This window comes from Hevea brasiliensis, chromosome 16, assembly GCF_030052815.1.
Source record: "Hevea brasiliensis isolate MT/VB/25A 57/8 chromosome 16, ASM3005281v1, whole genome shotgun sequence".
NCBI classification, from domain to species: Eukaryota; Viridiplantae; Streptophyta; class Magnoliopsida; order Malpighiales; family Euphorbiaceae; genus Hevea; species Hevea brasiliensis.
The window spans coordinates 51,912,087-51,927,447 of NC_079508.1; the positions used below are offsets into that span (position 1 = coordinate 51,912,087).

Sequence of the window (15,361 nt, forward strand, 5' to 3'; positions counted from 1 at the left end):
ATAATTAACACAATTCTTGCAATCAGAAGGTGATATCAAACTTAGTTATCAAGTTATTATAGACATTAGACTAGTAGTTTAATGGTGGAGTATCTAATTCGTACCGCTAACAGGGGATATGATCCAAGCGACAATGTCACTGCATTCAAATAATGAGCGCTTAGTACAAAATTGGTGGATTAACATGTGAATATGAATGAAGGACAACTTTCAATGAGATTTTTGAGTTAATGAACCACTATCTGTAAACTCTAATTTCCATCCTATTTATTGCTCAGACAATTACTCATACTAGAAATCTCAGGGCTAGTTTGGATGTTGCGATCAATGGTCATCGCAAGTTCCAGTTGGATTCATTTCCCTAATCTGAACGATCAAAATGAATTTGTTTGTTTCAATTACAATAACCAACCGATTGCTGCTCATATATTGAATATATCGGACTTTAAGAACTTGACTCGATGCTCTACTTGTGTTGAAGTTTCATTTCCTTGCTCGTTAAAGTCAATATATTAAATTTCTTAATTTGAAATTTTGCTTGAATAAAAGTGAATGATAATTAATTATTTAACAATTGAAAATTAAAATTAAATGAAAAATAAATTTTCTCAATTTTTTTTTATGATGAGCCTATTTTCACAACGACAAAAATATAAGATATTTTCATCATTACTATAAATAATTTTATTCCTTGATAAATTCATTAATTATTCACATTTCATAAATAAAATTTTAATTTGGTATTTGATTAATTTTTCTTTTATTTATTATCTACAAATATTAAAAAAAAAAACTCATTGATTTTATTTTTTTTTTCACATTAAAGTAAATGTTTCTTTTATCTGAATGGTAGTATTTTTAATTAATTTCTAATATATTTTCTATTATTTTAAGAATTTATTTCTTTTATATTTTATTTTTCTTAAAAACTCTAAATTTTCATTTTACAAAGTGACCTTTCTCTTTGAATTAATTAAAAAAAAATTCATACAAAAACAATAATTATAAAAAAAAAAAAAACCAGAAACGCAAAACAGCAGGTGGACCTGTAACAAGAAGCCACGTTGACCATTGCAACCACACGGAATACAAATATGCGTTACAACATATTTTAGAAACTCCCTTTATAAAAATATCTCTCAACAAATAACCGATCTCCACTGTCTGCAAAAAAACGCGGTTCTCTCTCTCTCTCTCATCCTTTCTGTGCTTCGAAAGCGAAGTCGAACTACACGAGAAAAACAAAAACAAAATAATAATAAAAATACAACACTCGTGAAAACGAATCCCCAACAAGAACAACCTGAATAACTGAAACCATAACCCTAGCCGCGACTTTTTATCCCCTTCGTTTACCTCCATCTACGTGCAGGTGAAGACTGAAACGCCACTGGAGAGCTAGATTAGGGTTAGGGTTAGGTTTACGTTTGGAAATTACGGTTTTGCTCTGAAGGTGGATTTTGAACCCGAGCTAGATTGGAATTAGGATTAGCATTGGGGTTTCGGTTATGGAATGCGAAGGTGCTGGCGGGGGTTTTAGTGGTGCTGGTGGCTAGTGTATGAGATGACCGGTGGCCGATGCCCCCGGCGAAAGAAGATGATGGGTAGGGGTCCTGACGGAGGTTGCGGCACTGAAGAGAGGCCTTGCCGCCTGATTTCTAGGGTTCCGGCGACCCAACCTGAAATTTCTCCAACGACAAAAAAGAAGCCAACTTCATTTGAAGTTGATTTCTTCTCTCAGGCGCGTAAAGCCCTAAGCGAGCGCTCTCCATTTGATATCCCTGAGGACGGTTCTGGGTCCACCCTTTCAGGTGGTAGTTCAATTGTGTCTACTTTGCCTAGTGGATTGGCCAGTTTGCTGAAGCATTCGGATAGTAGGAAGAGGCATAAAAAGTCACATTCTAGTGCAGATAAAAAGTCTTCGCGGGCAAGTGAGCGGGCCAAGGGAGGGAATATTTGGGTTGAAACTGAGGAGTACTTTAGGAACTTGGCACTGCCGGATATTGATTCTTTGTTCGAGATATCTTCTTCAATTAGGTCTTTAGCTGCTAGTAAGTGTTTTTTGATTCCGTACGTTGGAAATGAGAAACATGATTCAGGGCTTGACCCAGAGAGCTTGGACAAGAACGTGATTATGAATTGTGGGAACGGAAATGCACATGCAAACGAGGTCGTGGATAACAATGTGACCGTAAATTGCGGAAACGGAAATGCACATGTAAATGAGGTTTTGGCAATAGACGAAGTGAAGCAAGAGGACGAGCAATTCATGCAAATTGACAGTGTGCGAGCTCAAAGTCACAGTGCCGAGTGTTTGCCTCAGGAGGAAGGAAAGGTTTGCTCCGTTTCAGATTTCTGTAGCGGTTTAGAGTGGCTTTTAGGCTGTAGGAGTAGGATTATGTTGACCTCTGAACGGCCATCCAAGAAGAGGAAGCTTCTAGGTATGAATGCTGGGTTGGAAAAGGTTTTGATTGGTTCTTCCGGGGAAGGGAACTCATCATTATGTGATTTTTGCTGCAAGGGTGAGACGGGTAATGAATCGAACAGATTGATTGTTTGCTCTTCTTGTAAGGTTGCTATTCATCTCAACTGTTATGGCGTGAACGGGGATGTTGATGAGTCTTGGCTATGTTCTTGGTGTAAGCATAAGAGTGGTGATGAGGATTCAGTGAAGCAGCCTTGCGTGCTTTGCCCAAAGCAGGGTGGTGCTTTGAAACCTGTTGGTGTGGAAAGTAGTGGGTCTGTTGTTGAGTTTGTACACTTGTTTTGTTCTCTGTGGATGCCCGAGGTATATGTAGAGGACTTAAAGAAAATGGAACCTGTTATGAATGTGAGAGAAATAAAGGAAACACGGAGGAAATTAGTGTGCAATGTATGCAAGGTGAAGTGTGGTGCTTGTGTTCGTTGCAGTCATGGTATGTGTTGTTGCTCCCTTATTTTGTCCATTTACGCTTTTTTTTTTTTTGGTGGCACACCAGCTTGCAATTTACTGGCAATTGTGCATTTGTTTTTAGCAATTAAGATACCTGGTGTTATGTGGTGAAATTGTTGTTTTGTTCCCTAAATCCACTTTATATTTATTTAGCATGAGCTGAAGGATGATTTCATTTTTCTCTTTGGTATCAGAGTATGAATGAAAGGATGAAATTGGCTCAATCTGCTTCTTAGGCAGTAAAAAGCAAACCATTCATTTGTAATTTTGTGCTTCTTGGTCTTAGTTGTTGAATGTGTACTTAGTTGCTTAAGGGGGCTGAATTGAATTGATTGTAGTAACCGTTATACAGCGCTTTTACTCTGTAACTCCTCTTACTATTTGATCTGATACCATTTCTTAAGCAAGCACAGGGTGAACATTAATCTTTTTATTCTTTCTTTCCTTATTATTTTTAAAAATCCTTCATTACATTTTTGTGTCCTAGTATGCTTGCAAGCAGAGAGAATTGTTTAGCTGTAAACTGCTCTTTATCTTGTCCTGCTTTCTCCTTTGGGTTATGGTATCAACTCACACCAAATTTAATCACTCATGTGATTGTCTATTTCTTCTCAGTTATTGGTGTTTACTGATATACCAAGTAGGGGTGTTCAGTTCCGGTTCTGGTACGTTTCTAGCTAAGAACCAGAACCAAAACTAGAGCCAAACCTTTGGTTCTTCAACTTTTAGGAACCAAATTTGAAACCAAACTTCGATTCTGGCTCTAGTTTGGTTCCGAGCATGGTTTTAATTTCATTCCAAAACTTGATATTTACACCTAAACTACAATTCTTGTGTTTGTTTTAAAATATAAAATACAATCTTAAGTTTCTAATATGAAAACAACAATAAAAATAATAATATTAACATTAAAATGATAATATTAATATAAAAAATATATTCCTTAATAAAAATACTATATTATCTTTTACATATTTCTTAATTATGTAGTCTTTAACTAAAAGATACATAAATAATTAAAAATTAAATGATATATTATCTGACTGACATATGATTTAGTCATATAAGATGATTTAATGTATTGAAGATTAAAATAATTTTTAAAAAGTTAGAGAAATAAAAGATAACATTAAATTATATGCACTTATAATTAAATATTAATTAAATTATATATATGTAGTATAATTTACTATACATAATTTTATTGAAATTATAAAATATATATGAAAAACATTAAAAAAAATATAAAATTGGTTTTTTGGTTCAGTATTGTCCCGGTTTGGTTTTTGATGAAGAACTAGAACCAAACTGGAATAGTAAATCTAAGTTTGGTTTGATACGGTTTGGTTCTTACAGTAACGGTTCGTTTCCGGTAAGGTTCTTCGGTTTGGAACCCTTAAGAACCATGCACAGCCTTAGTACCAAGTGCATGCATTGTTGACTTTCGTACATCATCCAACCACACCACCCCCCTCCTCTTTAATATTTTAATAATTTAAACTATTCTTAGGGGTTATTCACAAAGGTTGATGGTAGATGGTACTGGCCTGCTTGGGGTTGAAACTGTTTAGAGCCATATAAAAGGGTGTTTGATTTCTCCTTTAACTGAAATGGTGACCGTATATGTGCATTTGGAACAGATACCAATTTATGGACTACAAATTTGATTTTCAACATTGTCTTCTTGCTGGTAGATCACTTTTTATACTTTGTATTCAATTTCAAATATCTGATAATTAATTGGGAAATTTACATGTTAATTCATGCTCAATTGCTTGCAAAGCGTTGTTGTAATGGGTTTAGGATACTCTAGTATTGATCATGTGCATTAGAGACCAATTATGAATGCTAGTAATGAGGGATACTGTTGTTGCTGCCATTTCAAAGATAACATTGAATATGAATTCTAAAGTCTAAACATCCATAAGATCCTTGGCCGCATTCATAGTTATTAAAGGCACGCCTAGGCATGTGCCTTTGTTTTAGGTACAAGTCTGTGGAAAGGTTTGTCTGCTTTGTTTTAACATTTAGTGAGCACTTTCATTGGCAAAAAGTACTATCACTTAAACTTGATATTTGTTGATCTATAAGAATCCTATATTGACGCACTAGGAAGTTTTTGGAATTAGTATCGTTGATGATAACTAGTCATCAAAATCTCATTAAACTAGTACGTCCAAGATCGCAAATCTCTCATATTTCCATTTTCAATTCTACCACTCTATTATTATCTTTTTTAAAAAAATGTTACATTTACACCTATTTCAAGATATATGCCAAATAAAAAGGAAAAGCATCATTCATTAACTTGAAAATTAATACTCCTTTAGTTCTTAGAGATAAGGAAGATGACAAAGATATTGATTTTGAAAATGAGTATCAAAAGGATGAAGGTGTTTATGATTGCTTGACTTTAATTTAGAGAAGTTAAAAGAATATTCAAGTTTCATGTTATTAGTTTAAACTTTTAGTAGTTTATTTTAATTTTATTTATATTGCATAATTATTATTACTTGAATGCTTATTAGTTATTGTTATTTTTTAATTTCATGTTATTTGAAGTTTGATGCAATATTTACTTTTAATTGACTTTTATGGAAGTTTTGAATTTTATTTACTTTTGCGCCTCACCTCGCTCAGGCGTGCGCCTATGCCTTGCACCTAGGCTCCAAGACCCCTTGGTGTCTGATTTATCATGTTATAGCAATATATTCATGGTGTGTTGGAGGATTAGTTGTGTTCGTCGGTTGGTCCTTTTCAGAGTACCGTTAGCTCTTGCCATTTTGGATTATGCATGTGAATAATTCTTCTCATTGTAATTGCTTTCTGCTGGGTTGGTTTGTTCAGGAATGTGTAGGGCTGCCTTTCATCCTATATGTGCAAGGGAAGCGAGACATAGAATGGAGGCTTGGGGAAAATATGGATCTGAAAATGTAAGCTGTTTCTCTTTGTTTTTGTACAGTCAGAATTCATGATCTCTTTCTTGTACTACTGCTAATGTTACAATTACATTAGTAACTTCATGCTGTGACCTCTAGAGGTTTTCTGATTAAAATTTCATGTTTTGGTTTTGTATGCTTCTACAGGTTGAGTTACGGGCCTTTTGTTCAAAGCACTCAGAATTTCCTGATGATAGAGGTAACCCTCAATTAGGAGATTCTTTTATAGCTATGAGAAGTGATTCATTCACTGCCAACTGTATTCCATCAAAACTTTTGACAGACAAACAACACAAGTTAAAGATTGGCCAAAATGGAGATAAAGTTGCAGTCCATGTAGAAGCACCTGATTCTATTTCTGACAAATCTGGCGATAGCGAATCACAAGAAATTGAGTTATCTGATTCCAGGTTAAATGATGTGCTTGTATCAGAATGTGCTGATGGGAATCAAATTAATAACATGGATATGCCTGATAGAAGTGACAACGAGGATGCTAACCTTTCTGATTCACTAAATCTTGCTCTGATTTTGAAAAAGGTAATAAGCAAATATTTTCATGCTGGTGTATGACTTGGGTGCATGCATTCCTTTTGTGGATCTACATTAACTAGTTGTCTCTGTTCAATTATTTCTACTGAGTGTTCTATCTGCTCTCTGAATTTGAGTCATACATCTGTAATGATGCAGTTAATTGATCGAGGAAAAGTCAACACGAAAGATGTAGCCTTGGAGATTGGCATCTCACCGAATTCCTTACTTTCAACACTCGCTGTAATATTAAAATTTACTTTGTAGTTTGTAGTCATTTTCTGGTCAAAAAAAAAGAAAAAAAGCACATATTCATTGTTCTCTTCTGATTTCAGCAATCCTTTTTTCTGCAGGAAGACAATTTGGTACCTGACTTGCAATGCAAAATAGTTAAATGGCTTAGAAATCATGTTTATATGGGAACATTTCATAAAAATTTGAATGTTAAACAAAAATCCGCAATTTTATCAAAGGCTGAGATGGCAGCTGCTGATTGTTCTGATGGTGTAACAGCATTGGAGTCTGATATCACAGATCCTGTTGCTGTTAAGTCAGTTCCTCCACGAAGAAGAACGAAAGGCAACATTAGAATTTTTGGGGATAACAAAATAATTTGTTCATCTAAGCAATTTTCAAGTGACAGTGGGACATTGATGGATGAGGTTAAAGTTCATCAACTAGCCAATGAAGAACCTGAAAATTCGAGTGAAGTATCTATCCCTGTTGAAAAGGTAATCTTATCGCATTGATATACTTTTTTTCCTCAATCATAGGGCAAGTTTTTTATTGATTTTATCTGTAAGGTTTTGTATCATCATAAGGACTATTTGCAGTCTGCACTCTTTTTTGAGTGGGATGTGAACTAAATTTGTGTTGGACTTGGACTTTCTCTTCCCTCAACCCTTTCTTTCTTTGCCTCCCTCAGTGCTTGTTTTGTATCTGAATAAAATGTCAGTATGTGATCTTGAAAAAGTGGATGTTGTTTGTGCCTTTTTTTGGTCAAGGTCAACCTTTTCTTTGACCATCTAAATTCTTATAACTTAGATTCTGTGTCATCCTCTGTCAGTGGTTCTAGGACCAGCTGTACATTGAAAAAGTGGATGTAGTTCTTGACTTTTTGTACAAGCAATCATTTCAAAAGTGGTCATAGTTGAAAAAGTAGGTTATTTTGTGCTTTTTTTTTTGTCGTTAAACCTTTTTTTTTTTTAACTATTTCTCATCTCAACTTGGATTCTCTGTCATCCTCTGTCAGTGGTTCTAGTAAAAGCAGTACATTGGTGTGACGCACAGACTCTTTTTTTTTTTGAACCAAAACTTTTTTTTAAAAAATTGAACCGAAAATTGTTTGTGGTTGCAACATTTTGTCTCTTAGTAAAATTTTATTTGTATCAAGAGGAAAAAACAAATCTTATTTTTGATATCATGTATCCTGAATATTGTAGGTATAGAATTTATTGTGCCTCTGGAAAGTTGGTTTCTTCGAGCTGTTTTTAGCCAGGTACCTTTCTTCCTATCAAACTAGGCCTTTCATGTCCAATCCTCCAGAATACTTCTCGTCTAGAACTGTGAACAATAATGATCTTTCATAAATTTTAAGTTTTGCGAAACTGTCCTTTGGAGCAGTTCTGTTGTTTTGTTCTTTATAAAGTGGAAGTTGATTTGTTATAGTTTGAGGTTAGTAGCCTGTGGAGTAATTATGGTTTTTGATCGAGTGAACTTCTTTGAGCATGGGGTGGAACATCTTAATTAAAATGTCTATAGTCTTTTCTCACCTAATTTTTGTAAAAGGGTTGTTTGTTTTTGCTTCCATGAGCTTGATGTCATTGCTTTATTTGTGGTTAATGGTTTGTTTGCCCCAGTTAAGGAATATATGCTTTTGTACCTTTTCAAAGATGATGACTGACGCCTTTACCATTCAGATTGCCATTGTTTATTACTATTATATTTTGCGCAATTCAAGCTATTCCCCTTTCTCTAGCCTGGTGCTTTCTGCTCACACTTCACTTTTCCTAGCTATATGTTATTGTCCATCTTTTGCTTGTTAAGCTAGAGCAATACTTTTGTTATTTCATTAATTGATTGGAATAAATAGGTGAATGAGAATCACAATTAGAGTCAAGGCTGTTGTGGCCAAATGGTCGTTGGATGCTTATATATATGCCTTGTAGATGCACATGTTGCATTATCATTCCCTAATTATGAATTGATGTTACTTTTGTGAATGTTTAATGGTTGAGGAATGTTCAGTCATAATACCACCACCTGACACCTGTAATAGGTTTGTGACTGGCGTATGCATGCTTTGCTAATAGAAACCTGCAAGAGTAATTTATACCAAAAAAAAAAAAAGTCTGTATGGGCTGACTCTTAATAATTTCACTGAGCAGAAAAAGCTTCTTTTTGATAATTGGAAGTAATCTTGGAAAACTTGTATATAGAAAAGCGTTCTACCATAGAAAGAAACAAGCAAAGGAAAATTGAATTGTTTCTAAATATGTTTTCATGTCATTATAGTCAATGGTTTACAACCTCAAGAAAGCTTTGGGTTGTTATTACTAAGAAGCTTGCTTTACTGTATGGAGTATTCTTGATTATGGTTTCTTTGTTTGCCATGGGTGTTGTTTTACATTGAGTTGGATAATCTGCTTGATTTGCAGGTCATCTGTGCGTGTGTAGTTTCAATAAGGTTTTATATTGATTTTAGTGATGGTGAAAAGGTGGGATGAGGTAGGTCAATCTGGGTTTAAAATATTCTTCTGGGTTAGGAATGAAAGCAGTAGCTCATGGTCAACTGTGGATTTTAGGTTCTTATTCTTTATTTGGTTATTTTGTGTCTCTGACTCTATGTATTTTCCCCTGCTCTTTTGGGGCCATTGTTTTGATTTTCTATTATCTTCTGCTACTTGTGCAGAAAACAATCAACCTTGATGAGTTTCAAGACTCTTCAGCAACACATTGTTCAAAATCTGGAGGTATGCTTTTTCTAAATCATCTTTTTGACCTAATGCATTTATTTTGGGCAGAAGCTTTGGTATTTATTGTTTGTGGGTCTTTCTTAGTTGATTCTTTATAGTTGTTCCTTGCGAATTTAGAGAACCCAAGGGTTATTTCATGTTTGTGAAAATTTGCCACCTGTATTGTCAGCAACAATAGCAGGGATTATAGCTATAAATAAAGATGAAATGAAATATGATAATTGTTATGGATGGGAATTAAGATCTACTTTGAGGGAAGTCTGAGCACAATCAGCTTCTGTCTGACGTCATTCTAAAAAGAAGGATACCGTTAAACTGGGTGGAAGCTTATCATCGTTTTTTTTAACTTCCTTTTTGTTGCTCAGATACCTGTGCTGAATATCAAAAGGCAACGGATTGCATATGCTTTTACGGTTATCTATTTATATGAGATCTATTGCAGTTCATCTTGTGGGACCTATTAAGCTCTTTGCAATTTGCATATTGTCGTATCCATGATGTGGCTTCTTTTGGTTTCTTTTGATGCAAGTTGCATGTATGTTGTACTGGCAATTCAGATAATATGTCAGGTTGCCCTCCTGAAAAAGTTGAATCAGAGAATGTTGCTGTTCCCCAGCAGGATGATTCAAGTAAAGCAGATCATCCAGTCCTGCCTGATCTCATGTAAGCTTTTCAATATGATCTGTATAGGAAGTTTGAAGTTTTGTGCTGTATGGTGCTTGTTTGGAGCTATCAGAAGCTTTTATTTTTCACTTTGACATTGATAAAATATTGTGATATCATGAGAACTTCTCTGAAATTGTTATATTTGTGGGCTGCAGAAAAATGGAAGAATTTTCACATTCATATGTGCACACATACATCCATAAGAAACTGTTGAAGATGCAGAACGAGCAGCTCTTAAAAGGAAATGTTTGTGAGTTGGAAGGTAGAAATAGCACAGCATATATGCTTGATGGTAAAGATTTTCCTGTTAACGCTATCCCATGATTTGTAGATTTTATACATATTCACTTGAGCAGGTTTGAGGGTGGGAGAAACCTCTAGTCTGGAGGCTTCTTCCAATGCCAGTGTCTGCTGTGATCACCAGAATATACATTCAATGTGCAATGACCTGTACAAATCTGATGAAGTAAATCCAGAGCAGCTGGTTAAGGCTGAGAACATGGAAGTTTGCAAACTATCTCCAGCAGATGAAGTGGAAGGAGAAATTATTTATTTTCAGCATAGGCTCCTTGGCAATGCAGTTGCAAGAAAACACTTTACTGGTCTCATTCTTTCATTCTTCCCTCACTTTGCCCTGGAAATGTTATACTGTGTCATATGAAGTGGAAATGTAGCTTTAATACTTTTTTCGTGGTGATTATCCTTGCAGATAATTTAATTTGTAAGGTTGCTAGGAGTCTACCACAGGAGATTGACACAGCCAAGGCCCAAAGATGGGATGCAGTGCTTGTTAACCAGTATCTTATTGAGCTTAGAGAAGCAAAGAAGCAGGGCAGGAAAGAAAGAAAGCATAAAGAAGCCCAGGCTGTGCTAGCAGCTGCAACAGCAGCTGCTGCAGCTTCTTCTAGGATTTCATCATTTAGGAAAGACACATTTGATGACTCTAATCATCACGAGGTGCTTACTTCTTTATATGAATTACTTTCTAGCCTTTTTTGTGAGAAAAACTAGCAAACTTTTGCTGTAGAATCAATTATTCATTGTGCTTTCCTCACTTTGCAGAAATTTAATATTTCAAATGGGAGGGCTGGCATTTCTTCTCTGCTGATGCCACGTCCAAAAGAGACACTTTCAAGGGTTGCTGTTCCAAGGAATTCATCAGAAAAGAACTCTGATTTTGTTCAGTCAGTTTCAGATTTTTCTAAAGAGCACCCTAGATCCTGTGATATTTGCAGACGATCTGAGACAATTCTGAACCCTATATTAGTCTGTTCCAGTTGCAAGGTTTTCTGACTGAGCCTTGGATTACTTTATTTTTTCTTTCTCTGTATCTATCACTATTATATTTATGTGCTTAAACTTACAAAAGCTTTCTCCACCAGGTTGCAGTTCACTTGGATTGCTATCGTAGTGTCAAAGAATCTACTGGTCCATGGTACTGTGAATTATGTGAGGAATTATTGTCATCTAAATGCTCTGCAACTGTTTCCCTCAATTTTTGGGAGAAGCCATATTTTGTTGCCGAGTGTGGTTTATGTGGTGGCACTACCGGTGCCTTTCGGAAATCTACTGATGGTCAATGGGTCCATGCCTTCTGTGCAGAGGTAGAATTTTTAATATTGAACATCTGATTGATATTTCTATTTTCTCTCCTCATCTTCATTGCAGAGGAACTATCTTTACTTATTATTCTCCTTGTAGTGGGTGTTTGAACCAACATTCCAAAGGGGGCAAGTGAATCCTGTCGAAGGAATGGTATGTACATATCTTGGATGTTGATATTGTCAAAGTTTTCCTTGAGCTAACTTGGTTTACACAAATAGTTCCTGAAATATTTTAGGATTATGTTTCAGTAGGACTTGTAATTCCTGTCCATGCAGTCTGACTGTTCTTTCAAGTGATTTTTTAACATTTACTTCTGTATGTGATGGATGCCAGGAGACAGTTGCTAAGGGAGTTGACATTTGCTGTGTATGCCGACACAAACATGGTGTCTGCATAAAGGTGGGTTGTGGCTTGATTGATTAATGAATTAATGTTTTTTTATACAGCCTGAAGTGATTTTTAATGAATAACTTTGATAATAATCTGTGACAATTTTACGCTGCAGTGTAGCTACGGTCACTGTCAAACCACATTTCATCCCTCTTGTGCTAGAAGTACAGGTTTTTACATGAATGTTAAGTCTCTTAATGGAAAATTGCACAAGGCATATTGTGAAAGGCATGGCTTGGAACAGAGGGCAAAGGTTTGAGATTTGAGCTGCTTTTTTATGCATGAGATATTTTATGCTTTTATAACTAACTTCTTCTGATGTAATTATTTACCATTGCTTGATTTTAGCAGGCTGAAACTCAAAAACATGGATTCGAGGAGCTTAAGAGCATGAAGCAAATCAGGGTATGAGTATGCTTGAATTAATTATTTTGTCTTCCTTCAGATGTCTGTATTACTGGTGAAATGCTTACTGTAATGTATTGTATACTGTTCCAAGGTTTATGAAGGTAGATGTTATTGAAGTAAGGTTTTTCTTTTTCTGAACAATACAAAGTAAAGGAGGGGTCCTTTATTTTATGGATAAGCTGTAATTTAAGGTGTTTTCACATCATATTGTCAAGATTATCTTTTGTGGAATACATAGAATTAGATAGTGTTTTGGAATACTAAAATTGAATTAAATAATTGTTTTGCATAAGGTTCCATGTATCATTAGATTTTGTCTTTTAAGTTTTGGTACGTCTCATTACAGTGCTATATGAGTGCTCTTAAGAAGTTTGATACTTTTCTTTGGGGCCAGAATTTTGAGTTACTTAGTATTTTCCTTTTTGAACCCTTCTTTGCAGGTTGAACTGGAGAGATTACGTCTTCTTTGTGAGAGAATCGTTAAACGTGAAAAAATAAAGGTATCCCTTCCCTTTTTTTTGTTTGCATTTAGAGATGTGCCAAATCAACTATAATAAATGCTGCTTTCACTGAATCAAAATAGCTGAATGGTAATGATCTATTTTTGATAAGTACTTGGGGAATTGGATAGTCGCCTTGCAAAGCTGCAAATCAGTAATTTTGAGTTCTATGGCCTTCTTAGAAGCTGTAATGTTGCACAAACTATTTGCTGTTAGTATTAGGTGATTTCATCTACTTAAATCATTAAGGTACTTTGACCTCCTTTGAACAATTAAGAGTGTTTTGTTGCTAGTTTGTTTGCTTTTAGTGTGATCTGGGATTTTCGTATTCTATAATGATCCTTCATTTTTCATTACTTCTGCTGGATTTCTCTTGCATCCTCAGATTGGAACCTGGTGATAGCAGTGATGCTCCTTTAAGTTGGGTTTCTTCTCCTCATCCTTTTCTCCCTTCATATCACAAATGGGCCAATTAAAGCATTCTCAATGTTTTTTTTTTTTTAACTGTTTGGACCAACAATTTACCCTAATAGAATTTCTTGATAAAATGGTAAACAGTTTTTGCTAATAGAATTCCCCGTCTTTTCTTCTGGTGGACTGCCAGCTTGCTTGGTTGCATCTTGATAACATAGCTGAAAGATTTTTCTTTTCAACATTTTTCCCTTTGGATCCATGCACATTTTCTTATTGACATTTTTCTTTTTGGTAGAAACTATTTTATTTCCAATGAGTATATCATGTGGGCACTTGTTTTCTTTTGGATTATTGCAGCGGGATTTGGTTCTTTGCTCTCATTGCATACTTGCTTGCAAAAGAGACCATGTTGCTCGTTCCGTGCTTGTTCATAGTCCTTTTGTCCCTCTGGATGTTAGTTCAGAATCAGCTACAACATCCTTGAAAGGGAATACAGATGGGTATAAATCTTGCAGTGATGCAATCCAAAGATCAGATGATGTAACAGTGGACAGCACTGTTTCTATTAAGCATCAAATTAAAGTTGCCATGGATGCAGATCAAAAGACAGATGACAGCTCCACATCCCAACATCTTTTTACCCGAAGACCTATGGAGAGAATTCCATTTGCCGGAAAGCAAATACCTCTTAGAGCATCCCTTGCATCTCGTAATCCTTTGGACGATGGAGAATGGAGCTCAAAATCTAGAAAGGTATGGAATTGCTTTGCATCACGACTTTTCTGTTTCACCAGGATTCTTTATTGTTTGAACTCTGTTTATATATTTTCATGGTATATCAAATCACAGCGTTTCGAGACATTTGAGAAAGAGTTGGTGATGACATCAGATCAAGCATCTATGAAGAATCAGCAGTTACCTAAAGGATATTTTTATATTCCTGTTGATTGCCTTCCCAAGGAGAAGCAGATGAACCAGGACGCACGATCTGGTGAGCTATTAGAACACCACAGGTAGATGGAGGCAAATTTTGGGTTTCTGATTTGAGCACAGGATATCGACAGCCCTCTGCTGCAGACAACTGCCTTCTGCCATGGAGCTATGAAATATATCCGTTATTTGATTTGTGAAGGGGTGAGATTGGCGGAATGATGCTGAGATGGTGTTTTGGATGATGTATCATCCCCTTTGAATTGAACCAAACATTCTGGACAAGGCAGTGAGTTCTTAGCATCATTGTTGTATGTTCATTGTGAGAGCAATTGTGCAGTGGGTGAGGTTTTATTCCATTACATGTATTGCAAGCGGCTCAAAGTCAATTGATGCGTTTTTTGTGGTTGCGAAGCTCTGCTTGTATCTTTATGCAAGAAATTAAAAGGGGTGGCCCACTGTGCTTGAGCTGTAAAGTTATGTAAATATTTCTACAGTATCAATGTCAAAAGAAAATTGAGCTCAACTTCAGATTGATAGAAGTGTCTAACTCATTCTCCGAATGTCACCACATTCTTTTATTTTTCAGTTCTCCAATATGCTTCAGATTACAGGCTAATAGAACTATTGGGAGTTGCTGTCTTGTGGTTATTTTCCATGAGATTTTCTCATTATAGGATCTTACACCAGGCCTCTTAATCCAACGATGTATCATTTTAGCGGCTAACGAAGACCTTGATTTATTGTGTTGTGTCAACATTTCCCTTGTTAATATTTTTGTTTGTGTACCTAATCATCTATTTCAATGGTTTTTATGATTTGAGACGAGTACAGAAACAAATGGGATAAAAGGAAGAAAAAAAATGGGGAAAAGATCAATCTTTTGATCATGTAACAGTTTATATATGTATAGAGCTTTTTGGTTAGTATCGTGATTCACAATTTTAAAGAACTTAATTTGTACGCTCATTAAATAATTTATTTTTAAATTAATACAATTATATAAAATTTATGTCATTTTACTCTACTAAATTGGTTGACAGTAATATTAATATTAATGCATTTCATTAA

At 35.3% G+C, this 15,361-nt stretch overlaps 1 protein-coding gene across 4 annotated transcripts; it reads left to right on the top strand.

The window, feature by feature from the left end:
* Positions 1–1,163: 1,163 nt before the first annotated feature.
* Positions 1,164–14,816, top strand: LOC110665553 (uncharacterized). Of its 4 annotated transcripts, none has more exons than XM_021825739.2 (20): positions 1,164–2,915; positions 5,780–5,865; positions 6,019–6,070; positions 6,155–6,411; positions 6,562–6,645; positions 6,756–7,133; positions 9,314–9,374; positions 9,935–10,040; positions 10,199–10,305; positions 10,400–10,645; positions 10,753–11,000; positions 11,106–11,327; positions 11,426–11,647; positions 11,745–11,798; positions 11,982–12,047; positions 12,154–12,291; positions 12,387–12,443; positions 12,887–12,946; positions 13,718–14,113; positions 14,210–14,816. In XM_021825739.2, the coding sequence occupies exons 1-20, from the start codon at positions 1,565–1,567 to the stop codon at positions 14,375–14,377; spliced, it is 4,359 nt and encodes a 1,452-aa protein (XP_021681431.2). In that variant the 5' UTR covers positions 1,164–1,564; the 3' UTR covers positions 14,378–14,816. The 4 variants fall into 4 exon arrangements, with proteins under 4 accessions (XP_021681431.2, XP_021681429.2, XP_021681430.2 ...); XM_058138807.1 differs by having other exon boundaries at positions 1,165–2,915; positions 12,390–12,443; XM_021825737.2 differs by having other exon boundaries at positions 6,019–6,411.
* Positions 14,817–15,361: the final 545 nt, after the last annotated feature.